At 36.2% G+C, this 17,664-nt stretch overlaps 1 protein-coding gene across 1 annotated transcript; it reads right to left on the reverse strand.

Moving 5' to 3' along the window:
- Positions 1-486: 486 nt before the first annotated feature.
- LOC121430815 lies at positions 487-17,130 on the reverse strand. The gene is made up of 10 exons (XM_041628225.1): positions 16,669-17,130; positions 14,996-15,238; positions 11,453-11,536; positions 10,962-11,113; positions 9,500-9,635; positions 8,819-9,025; positions 8,178-8,252; positions 7,092-7,199; positions 5,404-5,485; positions 487-3,232 (listed from the first exon to the last, which is right to left on the reverse strand). Exons 1-10 carry the CDS (start codon positions 16,745-16,747, stop codon positions 2,551-2,553), a joined length of 1,848 nt encoding a protein of 615 aa, XP_041484159.1. The 5' UTR covers positions 16,748-17,130; the 3' UTR covers positions 487-2,550.
- Positions 17,131-17,664: the final 534 nt, after the last annotated feature.

The following is a 17,664-nucleotide window of genomic DNA, read 5'->3' on the forward strand; positions in this document are numbered from 1 at the left end:
GGGCAATGTCGCACCTGTTAGAGGTGCTGATAATGTGGGCTTGCAGATTTCGGTCTTTATGTTTATCAGTGCTTAAACCTTTGTCATGGGAGGGAGCGATGAAATGATGAAATTTATCTACAGTACGAAATATTATAAACAAATTCTACTTACTTTAAGGTTAACAGAGAACAGTTGCCTATATTCTTTTTTTGTGTTAATTATTACCAGTATAGGCTGCACATTATAAAGTACAAAAATAAATGCTGTCCCCAACTAAGAAACAAGGAAGTATTCTGTAAGTGTAGCGAAACTATCACTTTATTCAAAAAGTGTCAGATGATTGTTGAATGCATCATGACTGGTGTTTTCTTTTTTTAATTCAATAGCAGGGGTAATATATGGGGGTAGTACACGATCAAGATATTTTATACTCGTCTTTCTTATTATTTCCTTGTCTTCTCTGTTTCCCCTCTTTCTCCTCTCTTCTCACTTCTTGAAGATGCATAGAGGCTGATTGTGCCCCCTCACTCTCCCTGTAATGTCTTTCTCTGCCCCACCCTAAACTGTTAGAAAAAATAACAGAGGTTCTTGCAGTCGTCTAGGTTGATAGATAACATGAATTCTGATTTTGCGAAAGAAATTTCCGTGTTTTTTTTTACGTTTTAAACGAATGGTTTTTACGTGTGGTGTTCTCTTTTCTTTGAAAGATCAATCTTGGAAAAACTTTTACTTGGGAACCCCCAACATGCACACACACAGCCTCTGTCATTTATGCATTATCCATTGAGTCATTATTGTAACTGCCCGTCCAAAAAAAAAATAATTATGATCTCTACTTACTTAAAGGGTATTGCATGTAATAAGAGATCCACCTCAAGTCCCATAACTTTTCGCTGATCTATAATTTGGAGGGGGATTAGAATTAGAGTGGCAGTGATCAAGTTCAGCTCCTTTTGGGTGAAGCTATTTCCTTCTATGAACGCCTAGCTTAGCCGGGTAATATAGGAGCGCCTTGAGCACCTAACAAGGTGGAAATGTGCGCAATATAAATATCCTATATTATTATTATTATTGTATATATTTTTGTGGACAATGAAAGAACCCTTGAACACTAATCTTTAAGATGTTCTGTACATAGATTGTACTCTAAAATCGTTATCCTAAAACATTTATTTCATGATTACCAAGTGCTTTGTTGTTTTGTTCGTTTTGTTGATTGTAAGTCCCAAAAAAAAATTTCACGAAACATGTACTATATGCAATATGTGTATTTAAGTCAACATTTTAAAACAAATAATCAATGGAATAACCAAAACTTAATACAGACTTTTATCATCTGTTTTGCAGTTTCTGCATATCCTGTGTAAATGCCATAATAATCAGCTGTGCGATGTAAATGTTGTGACATTGATTCGTAATTAAACGTGATATTATGTAGATTGCTTCTTTTCTTTCATTTTCATTTCTTTGGATTGACACTAAACTTTCAGAATCGTTTTACTGAAGTACAATTTAGCTCGGATCATCATTTCCTTCTACTGCAGAATGAGATCAAAACTCTGAGATTGTTGGAATGTCTGCTGCCTTTTTCTGTATTAAAAATGATGTCTTTAATTTTGGTAAGACAACAAAAATATGGCTTTCACTATTCCAAGGCATAACGAGATTATAATATGAATGTCTATACCCTAAAACACTTATGAAGTGAACAATAAAAGGGAAACGTAGGGGGTAATCTCTATCTGTGGCCTACGCTATTTAATCCCCAAATTTGTAAGATAAATGCTCATAGAGCAATTTTAAATGAAAATTTAAAAAAAATTGCCGAGAGAGGTCGCTAGATGTGTTTGAGTTGAATAAGATGGGAATGTTCGACTGATAGTCGAGTATAATTTTCATTATTGACCCACTTTACTAAAATTATGCAAACTGTAATAATGTAGAATCATCGTTCATACATCTATAATACAGGCGACTTTTCATGATTATAGCCAGATGATAACTATTGCAATATACACTACGTAGGGCATTAATATCAAATGTTTAATTAAGAAAAACTCTTATTGACAGAGAACTTTTGAGATTAAATCTGTTTCTGCAGTACATTATGCGTATAATAGTCCTCATCATTCGAATGCTGTATCATACATGTATGATAAAATGTGTATTTTCATTTTTTCTAAGCTGTAACTACAAACATGAAAAATAGTTCAATGATATATACCCATCACAAACAACATTTTGATATATACATAAACATCAAATTAATTTTCGCGAAAGGTGCATTTCGCATTCAAGAAAAAGACATATTCTTATACCGAGCAAGAAAAAAAAAAGGATAAAAGATTCGGATATCCATAATGAAATAAGAGAATGAATTTCAACAACAAGCACTTTCATCAATATATTCGATGACGAATATTCGAAGAGGGGTTTATAACAGCACTGACATATGTAAGATTTAAACAAAATTGTCTGAAAAATTGATAACATTTCTAATAATTCTATATATTGGCCCAGCAACATGATTTGATATGATTCATCTTAATAAAGATATTGAATTTTGGTTCAGATCATGTCGCGATTGGCCCGGGATCGAGGATGGATGACGTTTTCATTCGAATAATGACTCGTGTCCTGGTTGAACCCTTGGGGGCGCTTTACTTCCTGAAAAACATGAGGAGCTGGCGACTCCGTTGGGATCTCGTACGCCACATCTTGGCCATGGTCAGGATATCGTCTTTCGGAGAGAAAAGGTGGGGTGTGGGCGTTTGCGATGTATGTGTATTCGTGGTCAGTCGTCGTGGTGGGGCTAAAATTGTTTGTTGCGGAATCGTTTGAACGCAAATCGACACCACTAGCTCCATCATGTGTCAACGAGGCGACCTTCGTTCCTCTATTGACGTCCGATCCAGTATTGTCAACGCACTCGTACGCGCATGCGTACTCATCGTCACCTCCCCCATGAATCAGTAGTTCCGTTGAACCGTGTTTCTTGGCTCTATTAAGATTCGGAGCCGACTTTGGTTGCTGGTGAAACGAGGAGTAGTCATGCTGCACTTGTGTGTCGTGGTCATTGGCGGCAGCAAGGTCGTTACCATGACCACGATCCACATCGCTGACGTAGTCGTTCTTTACAGCACGCAGCCGGGGTGCGTTGTCTGGATGAGATGGGGGTGAAGGGCGCTGGATGGGTTGCAGTTCAAGAACAGTGTCACCACTTCTTCGTTTATGTCGCCTGATTACGAAGCTTTTCAAAACAGAGAGGATAATAACAAGAAAATACGTCGGTATCAAGATAATGAACGCCTTGCGTATACTTCTTCTAGAAAGGCCATATCTGTTTCAGAAAATGTATTGTCTTTTCGTTGTGTTAAAATTTACCTCCCCCATCCCTCGTCCTCCTCCTTCCTCCTCGCCCCTCATTGTTAAAATCAAAATGATGTTCAGTCGAAGATGGATTACGTCTTGATTTTTTTCTTTTATCCTCTTAATCGAGGTATTCATTCACAATAACATGTACATTAATATGCAAACAATAAAAACAAAACAATTCAATTCAATAATGCAATAATTTTTTGGATATCACATTTTTTTCAAAATTCCGAACTTGGTTGTTTTTTTACATAAATTTTCTTAATAAATAATCATAGTAAGTTTGAATTCAATCCATAAAGAATTCGCATCATATCTTTTTCCTTTGAATATGCTTTTTATATAATTTTGATAAATAACAAATTGAGCAATAACACAAAATAGATTACACATAATATTGCTGGCATTTTGCAGATCATAACCTATAATTAATGTTTTTTTCATCTATAGAAATAGTAATCTTGAAAATATAAAATACCAACCTTTCTATAACTTTCCAAAATAATCGAACATATTTACAATACAGTATGAAATGAAAAGTGGTATCAACTTCTCCACAAATGTTACATGTGTTGCTTTTTAATACATGCCACTTAAATAAATTGTCTCTTGATGGTAAAATCTTGTTTAAAGCTAAACTGTCTAACCTGTTGTCCACAATTAAATGCAACTTGAAATAAAATACATTGCTCCAATTAAAGGAAATTGGTAATGAGAGCAGATTAGACCAAAAAGATACAATGCCTTATTCTTCGGATAGCTCTGAACACAATAGAGAATATATCTTTCTTGTTGGTAAAGAATCTAGAGTTATTTGTACTCCACTTTTTAACGAAATTAAAATTCGTTCACTTCTCTTTAATTCTAGTACACGATTTTCCTTAAACAACTTATTCAACCAATAAACAGGAAAATACTTTTTTAACTTAACATAATCTAAATCAAATAAAAGCTGAGAAGAATAGACAGATTTATTCAAAATAATTGGTGATAGCCACTGAAGATTTCTAATAACATCTTTTACCCTAATTATACCTGCATGCTTCCATTTATCAAATATCAACATACGTTAATTAAAAGCTATATTGCTGTTATTCCAAATAATTTCATTTTCAATGTTTTTTGCTCCAAATATACCAATATATCTTAACTTAGACTAGCTACAAAAAAAATCATAGTAAAAACTGGGCATATTTGCTTTTGTACAAAGAAAACGCATATCTTTTGTTGAAATATTGTATTCAAAACATAAAGGAATTTCACCAATCTTTGATAACCAGTAATTAAAAAGAAATTTCCAACTACGTTCGCTTTGCCCTAACAGCTTGCTTATCCACGAAATCTTAAGTGAATCAATTTTCGATTCTAAGTGGATCATACCAAGACCACCTTCGTTTGTTTTATTTATACAAGCATCACGTCTTGATATTCCTTACGTTTGCGTCTTAACATGTTTAATTTTGGGAGTCAGTGTGCTCTTTATTATTCTAATTGACAGCTTATGGTGCAAGAGGTTTTAAGAAACGAGATCTCTTTCTATTAATCATTAACCCCTGGGGAGCATTGTGGCACAGTGGATTGGTCTCCGGACTTTGAAACAGAGTATCGTGGGTTCGAATCCCAGCCATGGCGTAATTTTTTTCAGCAAAAAACTGATCCACAATGTGCTGCACTCAACCCAGGTGAGGTAAATGGGTACCGGTAGGAAGTAATTCCTTAAGACACTGTGTGCGCTGTGAACGCCTTGCTTAGCCGGGTAATATAGGAGCGCCTTGAGCACCTAACAAGGTGGATATGTGCGCTTTAAACATACCCTATATTATTATTATATTATATTATTATCCTTTTCAACTAATACTTTAAAGTACATTATTGACATGCTAATTAAATGTACCTGATGAAAAGATTCAAATAAAAGACTCAATAAAATTCCCGTCTTTACACATGTCATTTATTGTGAAATATGTATTTCATTTTGTTGATGGGATAATATAAATGACAGACAAAGACAATTATGTAAAATAAATTAAAGATACATGTACTTACCAGGAGATAAAGACTGTAATAAGGATGGCAAAACATACAGATATGACGATCAAACCAGCTAAAATAGCAATGAACTTTACATCTGAAAAGGAGAACAAATGAAATCAACAGTTTGTAAATTTTATTTGAGTGGCATGCATATTCATGCGGTACACATCTAATTCACGATTGAATGTAATGAGGGATATAACATACGGATTATGACCATCAAACTAACTACAATAGCGATAAACTTCCCATCTGAAAAAGAGACCAGATTTAAGCAACAATTTGTAAATTTGAATTGAGTGTCACATTCATGCCTAACACATCTACTGCACGATTGAATGTAATGAGTAATATAACTCTACGGATATGACGATCAAACTAACTAAAATAGCGATTAACTCCACATCTGAAAAAAAGACAAACTTCAATCAACAATTTGTGAATCTGAAATTTGTCAATTTGAAGCTCTCCCAGATGGGCCGCGAGAAGCTCTAGAGGAAGAAAAAAATGGGGGGGGGGGGGGGAACTACAGTATGTTTCACAGATCTGGACCTGTCCGACTGCTCGAATATGTAATGTTTGATCGGTCTACGTGGGTCAAACAAAGCTAAACCATGATTTATGCATGTTGCAATATGCATACATATTTTGATGGTTTCGATCTAACTTTGATGGGAACCTCATCATGTATGCATATTGTGTAGAATTTAGTTCATTTGTCGCCCTTTTACGTTACCGAATATTTGCGAGTGCAGTAAGTTTTTGAACTGTTTGTTTCGAAAGTGCTTTAGTACTTGCGTTCAAATTTCACGAAAACATATTTTCATAAAAATGTACATTTTCCAAAAGCGATTTAAAAAGGGCGAGAATTCATCATGACTGGCAGTGATGCAAAATCACAAGTAATGTGTGCCGAATGTTGAAGGTATTCAGCATTCTTGCTATTAAGTTGCTATGTCATGTATTTTGTCATGGTTGTATAATGTTTGGAGGAGGGGCTCAAAGGCCAGGCTACTGAAAGTTATACGCACTAACATGCTCATTATTATAATCATTTTCTTTCTTGGTCGAGACAAGTCATATCGCTTTCTTAAAATTTTGGTGAAGTGGGCTTCGAAAATAATTTGAGAGTCAAAGTGGTTCTCGAGCAAAAAAAAAGGTTGAGAATCGCTGCTATAGGTGATATATCTCAGCTTTGACATCTTTTAGGGAATGTTTGAAAATACTACGCAGATGCTTTCTGGAACGTAGACAAATCTATTGTCAAAAGTGCTTCATGACAAAGAAATCTTTGTGACTATGGACAAATGACATTTCTCATTTCTCCATTTTTTTCGTCAGCTCTGAATCTTAGATTAATCAAGCATCCAGGTTCACCAATTTTCGACAAAAACTTCCCATGTTTTCCTTGTGATTTGACTAGCATTCTCAATGCTTTATCTGTGTGCGAGGATTGATTCTGCATAGTTGAGCGAAAACACGCCATTTTTGCATGAAAAACGGTCACGTTGCAGCCACTTCCCCTTTTATTCAAATAATGTTAATCCTTTTTCCTAAAAATAAATTTTGGTTTCTTAACCCTTCGAAATATTTCTGAATATCATTATTTTACCAGATTAATAAATACACAAAACTACATCTAGGATATGAATTTGAAAGGGGAGTTTCTGTAGACGGTTTCAAATTACACCAACTATTACCTAAAGATGTTGCGCTTGGAGTGTTGGTAGCTGCTTCTGGGCTTGTTCCGACACTTGAGGTTGAACTACTTCCGGGTGAGGAGAGGTTAAATGAGGGATCGGATGAACCTAGATGAAAATAGTGCAATACAAAATCGCTTTGCTGAACTACTGAATAATAACTAGTTGAACTGAGATTGCGCAGTGTGCACATCTCATTCTGAATTGAACCCTGAACTTGTTTTCACTTCATGCTTTATCAGGATTAAACTTCTAACTGACTTTCCTTATGTTAAACCAGGCACTTGTGTTTGTCATTGTTGATAAATCTTGACAATTTGAAAACTCAATGACCTTTCCAAAACTCAAACGATTTAATGTTTTTTTTTTCATGCCTGGTCACATAATCTGGGCCGTTGCTAATAACTTGGCCATCGTCGCCTCGGAAAGAATTTAAGTTGTTTCTACCAAAGATATTGCAAGGGAAAGATCCGACACTTCGGCATTTTTTTTACGCTGGATTAATGCTCATGGTGAAGGGCGCCCAACAGGGTTGAGTATTAAAGTAACCCATCGCACATCGGCACGCGACTGTGTATAACAAATATGGGAAAATGAGAGAGGGGGGTTTGGAGAGGGCTCAAGGGCGACGCATGGGAATAATTCCGTATTTTATTATCCAGAAGCCTCTCTTAAAATGTAAACATCATCGATTCATTCGCCCCTTCACAATTTCTCTTATATGCTTTGAACACAAGCCGTTACCTACTCAACGCTGTAGGGCGCTCTTCCCGAGCGTTTCATTACGCGGTCTAGGCTGTCCGATCTTCCCCTTGTAGTGTATTTGTGTCTATGTAGATTGGTTATTTGGATAAGTACACACAGTACTGAATCAATTTCATGGGATTAAAACAAGAATCACAATTTTGATTAACGGGGTATCTATTTAATCTTAAATAATATATATGGATTTCGATTTTGGTTGAACACAGCCAAATTAATTACATTTGAATATTTTCGATATTCTAATAAAACCGATATGAGATGGTTCTGGACAAATTTGTTCAGTTCGTTCTCGAGCTTAAAAATGATAATTACATATATTACCTTTAAAAATGGGAGTGGTGGAGATCGTCATAATCGTTGTCGTTTCCATTGATGTTGGTTGTACTTGGGGTGGTTCTGAGATTGAAAGTAAGAATGAAATACATTTACTAAATAGGCTCCAGGGGTCATGTTCCTCGAAAACTGTTGTCAGCAACTCTACACAATGATTACTCCCACCAAAGTAAAATAAAAAAATATACATGTATATATAAATGATTGTAAACTAGGATGATTTTAAAAATTCATCATCAATTTAAGGAAATTCATCGCCAGTGCTTCGGGAATTGCTCGTGCCTAAAATATCTAAACATATACAATATCAAAATGATCCAGGTTAAATTTCAATATCAGCAGCCACACTCATGGCAATACGCATTCGAATTCATTTTTTACTATTATTCCTGAGGGCAATAACATTTTCAACATTCAGTAAAAAAAAACTTTGAGGCAATAAACAGAATTGTTATATTATAACTACGTTGACGGTCCTTGTATTTTTGATGTTTTGCTGTCAACATGGTGAGCAAACGAACATTTGTATATGCTGAATACAGATTATTACTGGAACAAAAATTATATCGTGCAGAATAGATCAGTCAAAAAGCAAACTGAAATGGAATGTATTACGAAATTCGTATTACTTTCACATGTTGGAGGGGCTCCATTCCAGCTTATTTCGCTGGTGTTTTCTGATGTTCTTATGCACTGTAGACTTTCACTTCCAACTATTTCATAGCCAGGGTTGCAGCGAAACGTGACGACATCACCATAGCGGTTATATGATTGGGTTATATTCCCAGAGGTAGGAGCAGACTGGGCTTCGCAAAATCCGTCTCGAGTGCTGTAAACTATGACAAAGGTATTTACAATTAATCAATATTTCACACATCTGTTTGCAAAATTGTAAATTATCATACCTTTCTTTTTAAACATCTGATTCTGAATAATTTTCTGCGCTAAACCTGTTTGGTTTTTCTTTATTTTTCCAAATCAATATTCTGTTGGGGTGGACTTTCCTATTATAAAGAAGATATATGAAAAGAAAGAATCTATAAGCGAACGAATTTCCACACTATTAGCGATGTTACCAGCTGCATTTATGACAGTATGATGGTGTTATCGTGACATGACGGGGTAGTGAGAGCGAATAACCCAGAATTAAATTTATTCACATCAAACCATTTTTTCTATACAATTTCGATAGAATGTACAGCTTAAAGCTAGATTAATGTGTTTTTCTCTCTTTCTATTCAAATGAGCTTCGTTTGGTACAGATTTTCCTTGATGATAATTAACTTTTGATAATACACATTCTTACTTACACGTATAAAATGGTTGCTGAGCGTATTCTGCATAATTTCCACACGCTTGAAGGGAGTTAGTTTCACAAAGTTCATCACATTGCTCATCTCCGCTAGGATCTAATTCAACTGAGGGATACCTAAACGTGCAGATACACTATGTACCCCATCAAGAATCATTGTTTACGTTTTGAAGATCAATAGAGAAGAAGAAGAGCAAAATTGAAGATAGTTATCAGAATATGAGCCTATGAACACATTGAAGAGCCAGTAACAACGTTAAAGGAAGCAAGAAGACCCCCCCCCCCCCGGAAAGTGATGAAGAAAGAAGATGATAATAATAATAATTACAACAATAATGAAACTCTTATATAGCGCATTTCAGACCTGTAAGGATTCTCATTGCACTTTACAGAAACAAAATTATACAATTAACTTACAATAACAACTTCAAAATCAATCATTTAACATATGGCGTACGTATAAGGAATGGTCTAATTGAATGCTTCATTAAAGATAAATGATTTAAGTTGGGATTTGAAAGTCCAGGATTGTTTTGTAATCAGAGAGTAATGAAAAATGAAATGATCTGGACCCCTCAGAAGAACAGCCGCTAGGCTGAAGAGGGCTATCCAGCCCACGTGTTGGAAAATGAATAAATAAAATAAATAAAATAAAAAAAGTCAATTCCAAAGGGAGCGAGCACTAGAGGAAACCCTTCGCCATGCGTCTTAGTTATTACCCTACATATATAGGTGTTTGAAGAAGCTGTTTGGTTGATGTCCTAGATATGGAGAAATGACTTCAGAAATATATTCAGGGGCAAGACTGTGGACAGCATCAAATGCTATTAGAAAGGCTTTAAAGCAATGGTTAGTCAGTGCAGTTCTTTGAGGATTGGTGTGATGTGGTTGTGTTTCTTGGATCTGGAGACAAATTTTGCAGCTGAATTCCGGATTCTTTGGAGCTTTGTAATATCTTTGTCCGGGGTTCATGTATACAAGAGACTATTACAATTATCGAGAAGGAAAGACATGACAGAATGAGGATCTCAGTCACATTCTTACTAAGGTATGACCGAATCATTCTTCTCTTCTTTGTGGTAAAACTGTTACTTAGAAAAATGCACAGACCGCCACCTTTCTTTCCTGTGCGAGGAAGTTTCAGTAGACGATATTGCTGAAGGGTAGTTTGAATGTCCGCCATGATAGGGCCGTCCAGGGCATCTCCCTTAAGCCAAGCCTCAGTACAGCCTAATATGTCGAGTTTTTCTGTCAGCACAACGTAACATATTTCTGCAGGTTTGTTCATCAGAAAAGGTATATATTACAAATAGCTTGATGGTTTATGCATCTCCATGTTAATATATTACTCTTGTTAGGGGATAAAAATATTTCGTATGACAAAAAAAGCAAAATAAATGTCTGGTCCTGAATCAGACCCTAGTAAAAGAAGATGTGAACCTCTTCTACCCAATACTTACCAATGACCCAGAGATTCCGGCGTAGTCATATCCACCTCTGCACCTTACAATGCATTCGTCGTTGTCCGTGATGGCATAATTGAATCGGACAGAGTTCGGGACGTATCCGAAATTCTCCGGGCGTTGCCGAAAGCAGCCGAGGTATCCGTAATCTAATACCGTGTCAATAAAAAAAAGGTGATTAAGACCTCGTGCTACAAAAACTTACGATAGACTTTTTGATATTGGTCTAAAATCCTCAAATTCCCTTTTTAGCTGCCAAAGACCAATTTTAGTTTTAGTCGATGAAGAATATCTCTGAGCATTTTTGAGCAAATCTTTAACCAACTAAATAATGTTTATCAAGTTCATAGAAGTGATAAAGACCCCCCAGACAGATGTAAAATAACTAACGAATGAGGGATAAAGAACGACAAACAAAGCATGGGAGAGCAATTGTTTAAATAAAAGTAGGTCTACTTATACGAACGGAAGATTTTCAATTAACTTACCATGACAAATTATCGACACTGTTTGGTCTATGGAACATGATATTATGCTGTGGTTATTTGGACAGGAAGCAAGATCATATTCACCTGAGAAAGGGAAAAAATGCAAATCTCAACCTTAAAAATCTTTTAACATTTATACAGTGCGTCCCAAAAAAAACTATACACTTTTGAAATAGCTGCCAAATAAAAAGTATATCACTTAGGGGGAGAAAACTTATATACATGGAAAGCCAATAAAGTCATCTTTCAAATGACACCAAAATGTTGGAAAACTATTCATGCTTGAGTGAGCACTACCCACTTAAACAAAGGGTATGAAAATTAGGGTGGGCAGGAATTAGCCTTTCGGTTTCTTTCAGTTTTTGAGAGGCGAGTCCCTTGGAACTTGCAAACTTGAGGGTGTTGTGATGAATTAATGGTCATTCATTATCAATTTAAATTGTTCGAGCAAATTTCATGAATTATCAAACTGAAATTCCATGCATGAGTGAGCGTCAATTGCAATCTTTAGTGCAGGATTTTAACTTTACAATGTGGGTCTCAGCAGTGTGTTCATTGGAGTCAGGAGAATAGGGGTAATATTGTACTTCGGTGGGTGAGGTAAGCTGATGGTAAAAGGGTCAACAGAACGTTTAGCCTCCCTCCTACAGGTCCGTCCCTCCCCCTCCCGTTTAGATTGAGACTGATTGCTATTACATGTACGAATTAAGTGCAAAGCAGACTGTCAATTTGATAATAAATTCTGAAAATGTACCTATCGATCATTCAATCAACAATCTGATAGTAACTCAACTCAATCAATGTGATCAATCAAATATTCACCTTTTCAATAAATTATAAATAAAACATTCAGCTTTTTCAATAAATCATTTCACAAATCATCATAATTAGTCAAGTTTTTAATAATCATTCAATGGAAAAGAAAGATCCATCAACCATAAGTCACTTGGCATTTCAGTATTAAATCCATGAGAAAGAAAGGGGTGGAGGGCGGAGGTGAGTACATGACATGTAATTTGTAAAAGAAAAGTCTTACCCTATCTCACCCCTTGCATGTAACAGGTACCATCACATTACTCTGACTCTTATAAGCACACTTGCTAAGATCCACATAATAAACTAAAAATGTTACACTGAAATTACAATTCCTGTTTACTCATGCATTACATTTCAATTTAGTACCTCATGAAATTTGCTTAAGAAACCAAAACTGATCTCAATTCATCAGTAATTTAGCATAACACCCTTAACTTGGCAAGTTCCTAAGGACTCAGCTCAAAAAAAAAAGCTGGAAAGCTAATTCCTGCTCACCCCAGCAAAGGCTAGTTTCACAGGAGGGGTGAAAGGGGTAGAGAGAGAGAGAGAGGGGGGGGGGGCGGGTTAAGTGTTCTGTCGACCCATTACCCATCAACGTACTTCCCCCACCTAAGTCCTATCCCTATTCTGACTTCCATGACACATTGCTGAGATCCATTTGAAAAAGTGAAAAATTGTATTTCATGTTCACTCATGCATTAAATTTCAATTGATTAATTCTTAAATTTGCTATAAAAACCTAAATTGATGATCATGATCACTGATTTATTAAAACATCCTCAACTTTGCAAGTTCCAAGGGACTCGCCTCTCAAAAACTGAAAGAAACTGGCAGGCTAATTCCTGCCCACCCTAATTTTCATACCCTTTGTTTAAGAGGGCAGTGCTCGCTCAAGCATGAATAGTTTTCCAAGATTTTGGTGTCATTTGAAAGATGACTTTATTGGCTTTCCATATATGTAAGTATTTTCCCACAAAGTGATATACTTTTAATTTGGCAGCCAATTCAAAAGTGTATAGTTTTTTTTGGGACGCGCTGTAGTTGGCATGCTAATTTACGTTGGCTTCTCCCCCAAACGGTGTTCGCTAAATGTATTTGTCAATGAAAGAGTAAGTGCGACAGCATCGACGACGATAATGATGAGATCGATTATGATGATGAGGAGGAGGAGGAGGACGACGACGACGATAATGATGATGGTGATAATGCTGCTTCTGATGATGATGGTGGTGGTGGTTGTTGTTGTTGTTGGTGTTGGGGGTGGTGGAGATAGTAGTGGTAGTGCTGGAGTACTGGTGACGATGATCTGATGATACATTTTGTGCTAATATGAATTTCAAATACTGGCATAAGAATGGCATACAAATACAACATACATAATTCTTCATTTGGAAAACCACATCTGCAAATAATAGTATTGTGTTGAAATGCCTACTTTATTAATGTATCCACCTACTACGGGACTGTTATCATTTGACATTGTTGGATTTCGAAACTCACAGTATGCACAAGGAAACCACTTCCGCTTTGTGCAATGAAAGAAAATAAATATCAGATTCAACGAGGTAATAGAAAGTGATATTGGATTATCAATTGTGTTCCTCATTTTAATTGATAGAGATAATAAGATGGCTGTGATGGCAGTAAAGTGCAATGAACAAAACATTAAGGGGGCAGGACATAGCGCATTGGGCAAACTTTGGAGAAAAAAGTCTGAGTGGGCGAAGCGAGCTAGCATTTTTTTTTATAGATTTTTTTTACCCTAATTTCGTTATAGCTTTTTACATAATACACTCTAAAAGAAATATTGGGTAAAATTTTAATCGGCACGAGGGTAATTATGTATATCCAATTTTGGCAGTATTTCACCCAATGCGGGAAGTATATTGTCCAGTCAGGTTAAAAATAATTTTCATCACACCGGATAAATAAAAATGCCCAAAAGAAATGCCCAATGATGGTTCGACACATAATTACACTCATGGAGTATTTTCACCATTTCTGTTTTTATTTAGAGTGTATACAGAAAGGGGTATCACATGTCACCCTTCCCCTTTCCTTTTCTTTTCGTTCATTTTTGGAGGTCATGAAGCTCTGCACACCATTGTTAGATAGCACTCTATTTTCTCTTAACTGTGGAGGCTTCATCAACAAATTAAATCAAGGTTATGCAGACTCTATCATGACCGGTCATTGTTGATGAAACATGGGAATAATTAATTGTTGGGAGTAAGAGTCGGAATAACGATAGGTAAGTGTCGTAACAGATTATGAAATTTATATAAAAAAACATTCTGATTAACACCAGACCTTACTGAAGATTTGGTTTATGAATGGCAAACTTCACGGTCCTCTACCAAACTTATCATTTCGCGGTCGTCTGCGCTATCAATTAAGAGGATTATCTTCTGAAAACATCTTTGAATCTTTATTATTTATTAGTTTAACTTTCAATATATTTCTAAACTAAGTTTTACTCACAAAATAACCATTCCATATTTCCCATGATTACAATTTAATTACATAATCCAATACGATTGTTTTTATAAAATCTTGAGTTTACGATCAAGTGGGGAAGTCAATAATAAAAGGTAGAAAAGGGGATTTTGAAAAAAAATTATTATTAATACTACCATAAAACACATCTCGAAGGATACGTGTTATGTGAATAACACCCCCCCCCCCCCCTCCCCACGAACAACCGAACAAGATGACCCAAACACTTACTTCCCCCACACCTGACCGAAGCTACGTTCGAAACCGTGTCGCCATCATAAGTACTTTCAAATGGCAAGCCGGAAGTGGTTCGGTAGTCTCGTACGAGTCCCGGATATCCGAGTTGTCGGCATAATACTATGCTGTTTTCGACGGTCCATGATTCAGCACACATGTACTGATAGCTTGACCCGTGATCAAACCGAACTTGAAGGCGACCCTGGTTTGGCTTGTTCCCACCCAGCAGCCGGACACCTTCGATTGAGAGCAGCACATCGTGAAGAAAAGGACAAAAGGAAATCATAATCATATAAATACATGTAGTAAAAAATCGAGATTTTAAATACACACCATGCCCACTATTCTTCTTATGTTCAATGCGCATAACGTTAAGTTCCATGGTATGTGCCTTGAATATACCTATGGCAGTAATTGATGTTTGTAAACTATTGAAAATTTCTTAGAATCTAAATGTGTATAATAGGCAACAATCGCGCCAATCAATCCGACTCAATCGACTGCTTTCGATTTTTTTTTTTAGTTTTTTTTTTTTACACATGCATACGTGTAACATTTCAATAACAACAGCAGCAATATAAAATGCCTTACTCAAGGGCCGTGCCGGAAATCGAACCCCGGTCTTCAACATTGTAGGGCGCCCTATCGGTCACGACACCTTGCCTATGATATACCATTCGAAATAATGTGTTAGTTTATTTTCGATCTGGAGTTCATTTTGTCGGGGAGAGCACTTTCTACCATGCCTACTCAGAAGAGGAGGTCCATGGTTGGTCTACCAGTAGCATACAAAATCATACACTGCAAAATCCCCGGTGTTGATTGAACACCATCCCGAAATCTATAGATTTGTCCACACCAGGGAAGTGTTAAACAACACCGGTTTTGTTAATAGTCCAACACCAGATAGGTGTTTATACAAAACCAATTAGTTTTAAAACAGCATCGGTTTGATTCCAAACTGATGTTGTTTCAAAATCAATTTGGTGTGGACATTTCGCCTGGTGTTAAATCAACACAAGAAATGTTGCAGAAACAACATTATGATCAATTTGACGAAGCTTATCATGGCATTATTATTGACCGATAAATGACATTTATCGGTCTTTATGTTCAGTATCATCTTCTTACAAAACATATCCTAGCAACATTGCAAGAATTGATTATGACTTTATGAATGAGCATCGGTTATTTAACAGGACCTTACTCCTTCATTTTCCTTTAATCGTTCATTTTAATTTTCTGTTTCCATTGATTCATTTTTTACCCAGTTTTGGAATAAATCTAATCCGTTTTGGGAAATCAAATATTCTATGTAAGATACCAAATGTGACTCTTTACGAGCAAAATGAAACAGAAAACCGTAGTTTCACACACCCACGCACAAACCCACACGCTCACTCAAAATTTTATTTCAAGTACGGGTTAGATACAGTTTATTTCAAAGGGGTTAGACAGAAAATAAAAATTTAAAGGCAAAAATATTATGACCCGCATATCGTTTGTTTCTAAACGTTCACACGGCAGGGTTACGTTTCGTTAAGTTTAATACAATATATAGTAGGTGACTAAAAAGGTAATTTCTCAAAATCGCTAAAACGCAGACCCATCCCTATTTTGAATAAAACTCTTCATATACATAAGCCTTTAGAAATATCTATTCTTACCATCAACTTCAGCTTGAATAAGTTTGGATATTTCCATCAACAAACAGAATCGAAGAAATTCCCACCGCAATTTAGTCATGTTTAGTTATTGATGGTGTAGCCCTAGAGTAATGACCGAGTATCCACATCAAGTAAGTAGTGTATAATTTCCAGTGCACTTTCCAGGTATCCGGTTTTTTAATCACTCACCACAAATAAACCGATTCAAACCCGATTAAAGATGTAGCGTATTTCAAATGGCATATCGTTAGTCGGTGTGCAGTCGGTTTCGTCTTTCGAACTGCAGTCAGGCAGTATTTGACTTCAACCGTATCCGGAGTGAGTTGGTCGTTGGTATGACGTACAGAGGTAACAGAGGGATGGCGGTACAAAGTAAATGGAACAGCTTTTTGGAACACTTACGCTATTGCTATCTGTATACTAGTCCATGAACAATTGTGATATGATTTAGTTTCCTCTTATCCCTGACACCAATTTTCTTTCGTACATAATCTAAAGATTAAACCACGATTTTGCTTGATATCTAGTAGTTCCTTTTTCGCATTACGTAATCATACCCTACAGAGGCTAAATTTGTGATAGTACTTCCTTTCCTTCTGGCTTGGAAAAATGTTGCCGACACTGGAGAACTGAAAGGGGTTTGGGGAAGGACTAAAACAAACACAACATTTTTTATGAAATAACGCGGGCGATTTACAAGCTTAATATTTGACATGATTGATAACTTACAGTAGGAAAACGAGATATTTTTAAATCACCCCCATTAAGTTTAGCGATTGAACGTCATGACAGTGGGGGCTAGTTTTTACTTTCGTGGGCCATTAAAAAGTACCCCCCCCCCTTGCGATAAGGGCTAACTCTGTTTCGGGAGCTTTGAATCGGACAAAAAAAATTGAACTTGTATTTTATTCAGAGTTTTGTATGTCTCAATTTTGAAGAAAAAAACAACTTTGAAACAAAAAATCATTTAAGAGGCGAGCCTCGAGCGTGCTTTAT

The sequence above is a fragment of the Lytechinus variegatus genome, chromosome 17 (assembly GCF_018143015.1).
Source record: "Lytechinus variegatus isolate NC3 chromosome 17, Lvar_3.0, whole genome shotgun sequence".
In the NCBI taxonomy this organism is placed as follows: Eukaryota; Metazoa; Echinodermata; class Echinoidea; order Temnopleuroida; family Toxopneustidae; genus Lytechinus; species Lytechinus variegatus.

Bases quoted from the DNA above. Each gene is read 5' to 3' on its own strand.
- LOC121430815 (XM_041628225.1), bottom strand. From the start codon at position 16,747: ATGACTAAATTGCGGTGGGAATTTCTTCGATTCTGTTTGTTGATGGAA. The intron at 15,239-16,668 runs GTAAGAATAGAT...TCTCAATCGAAG, and splicing joins TATTCAAGCTGAAGTTGATG to GTGTCCGGCTGCTGGGTGGG. The intron at 8,253-8,818 runs GTAATACGAATT...TTTCAATCTCAG, and splicing joins AGCCCCTCCAACATGTGAAA to AACCACCCCAAGTACAACCA.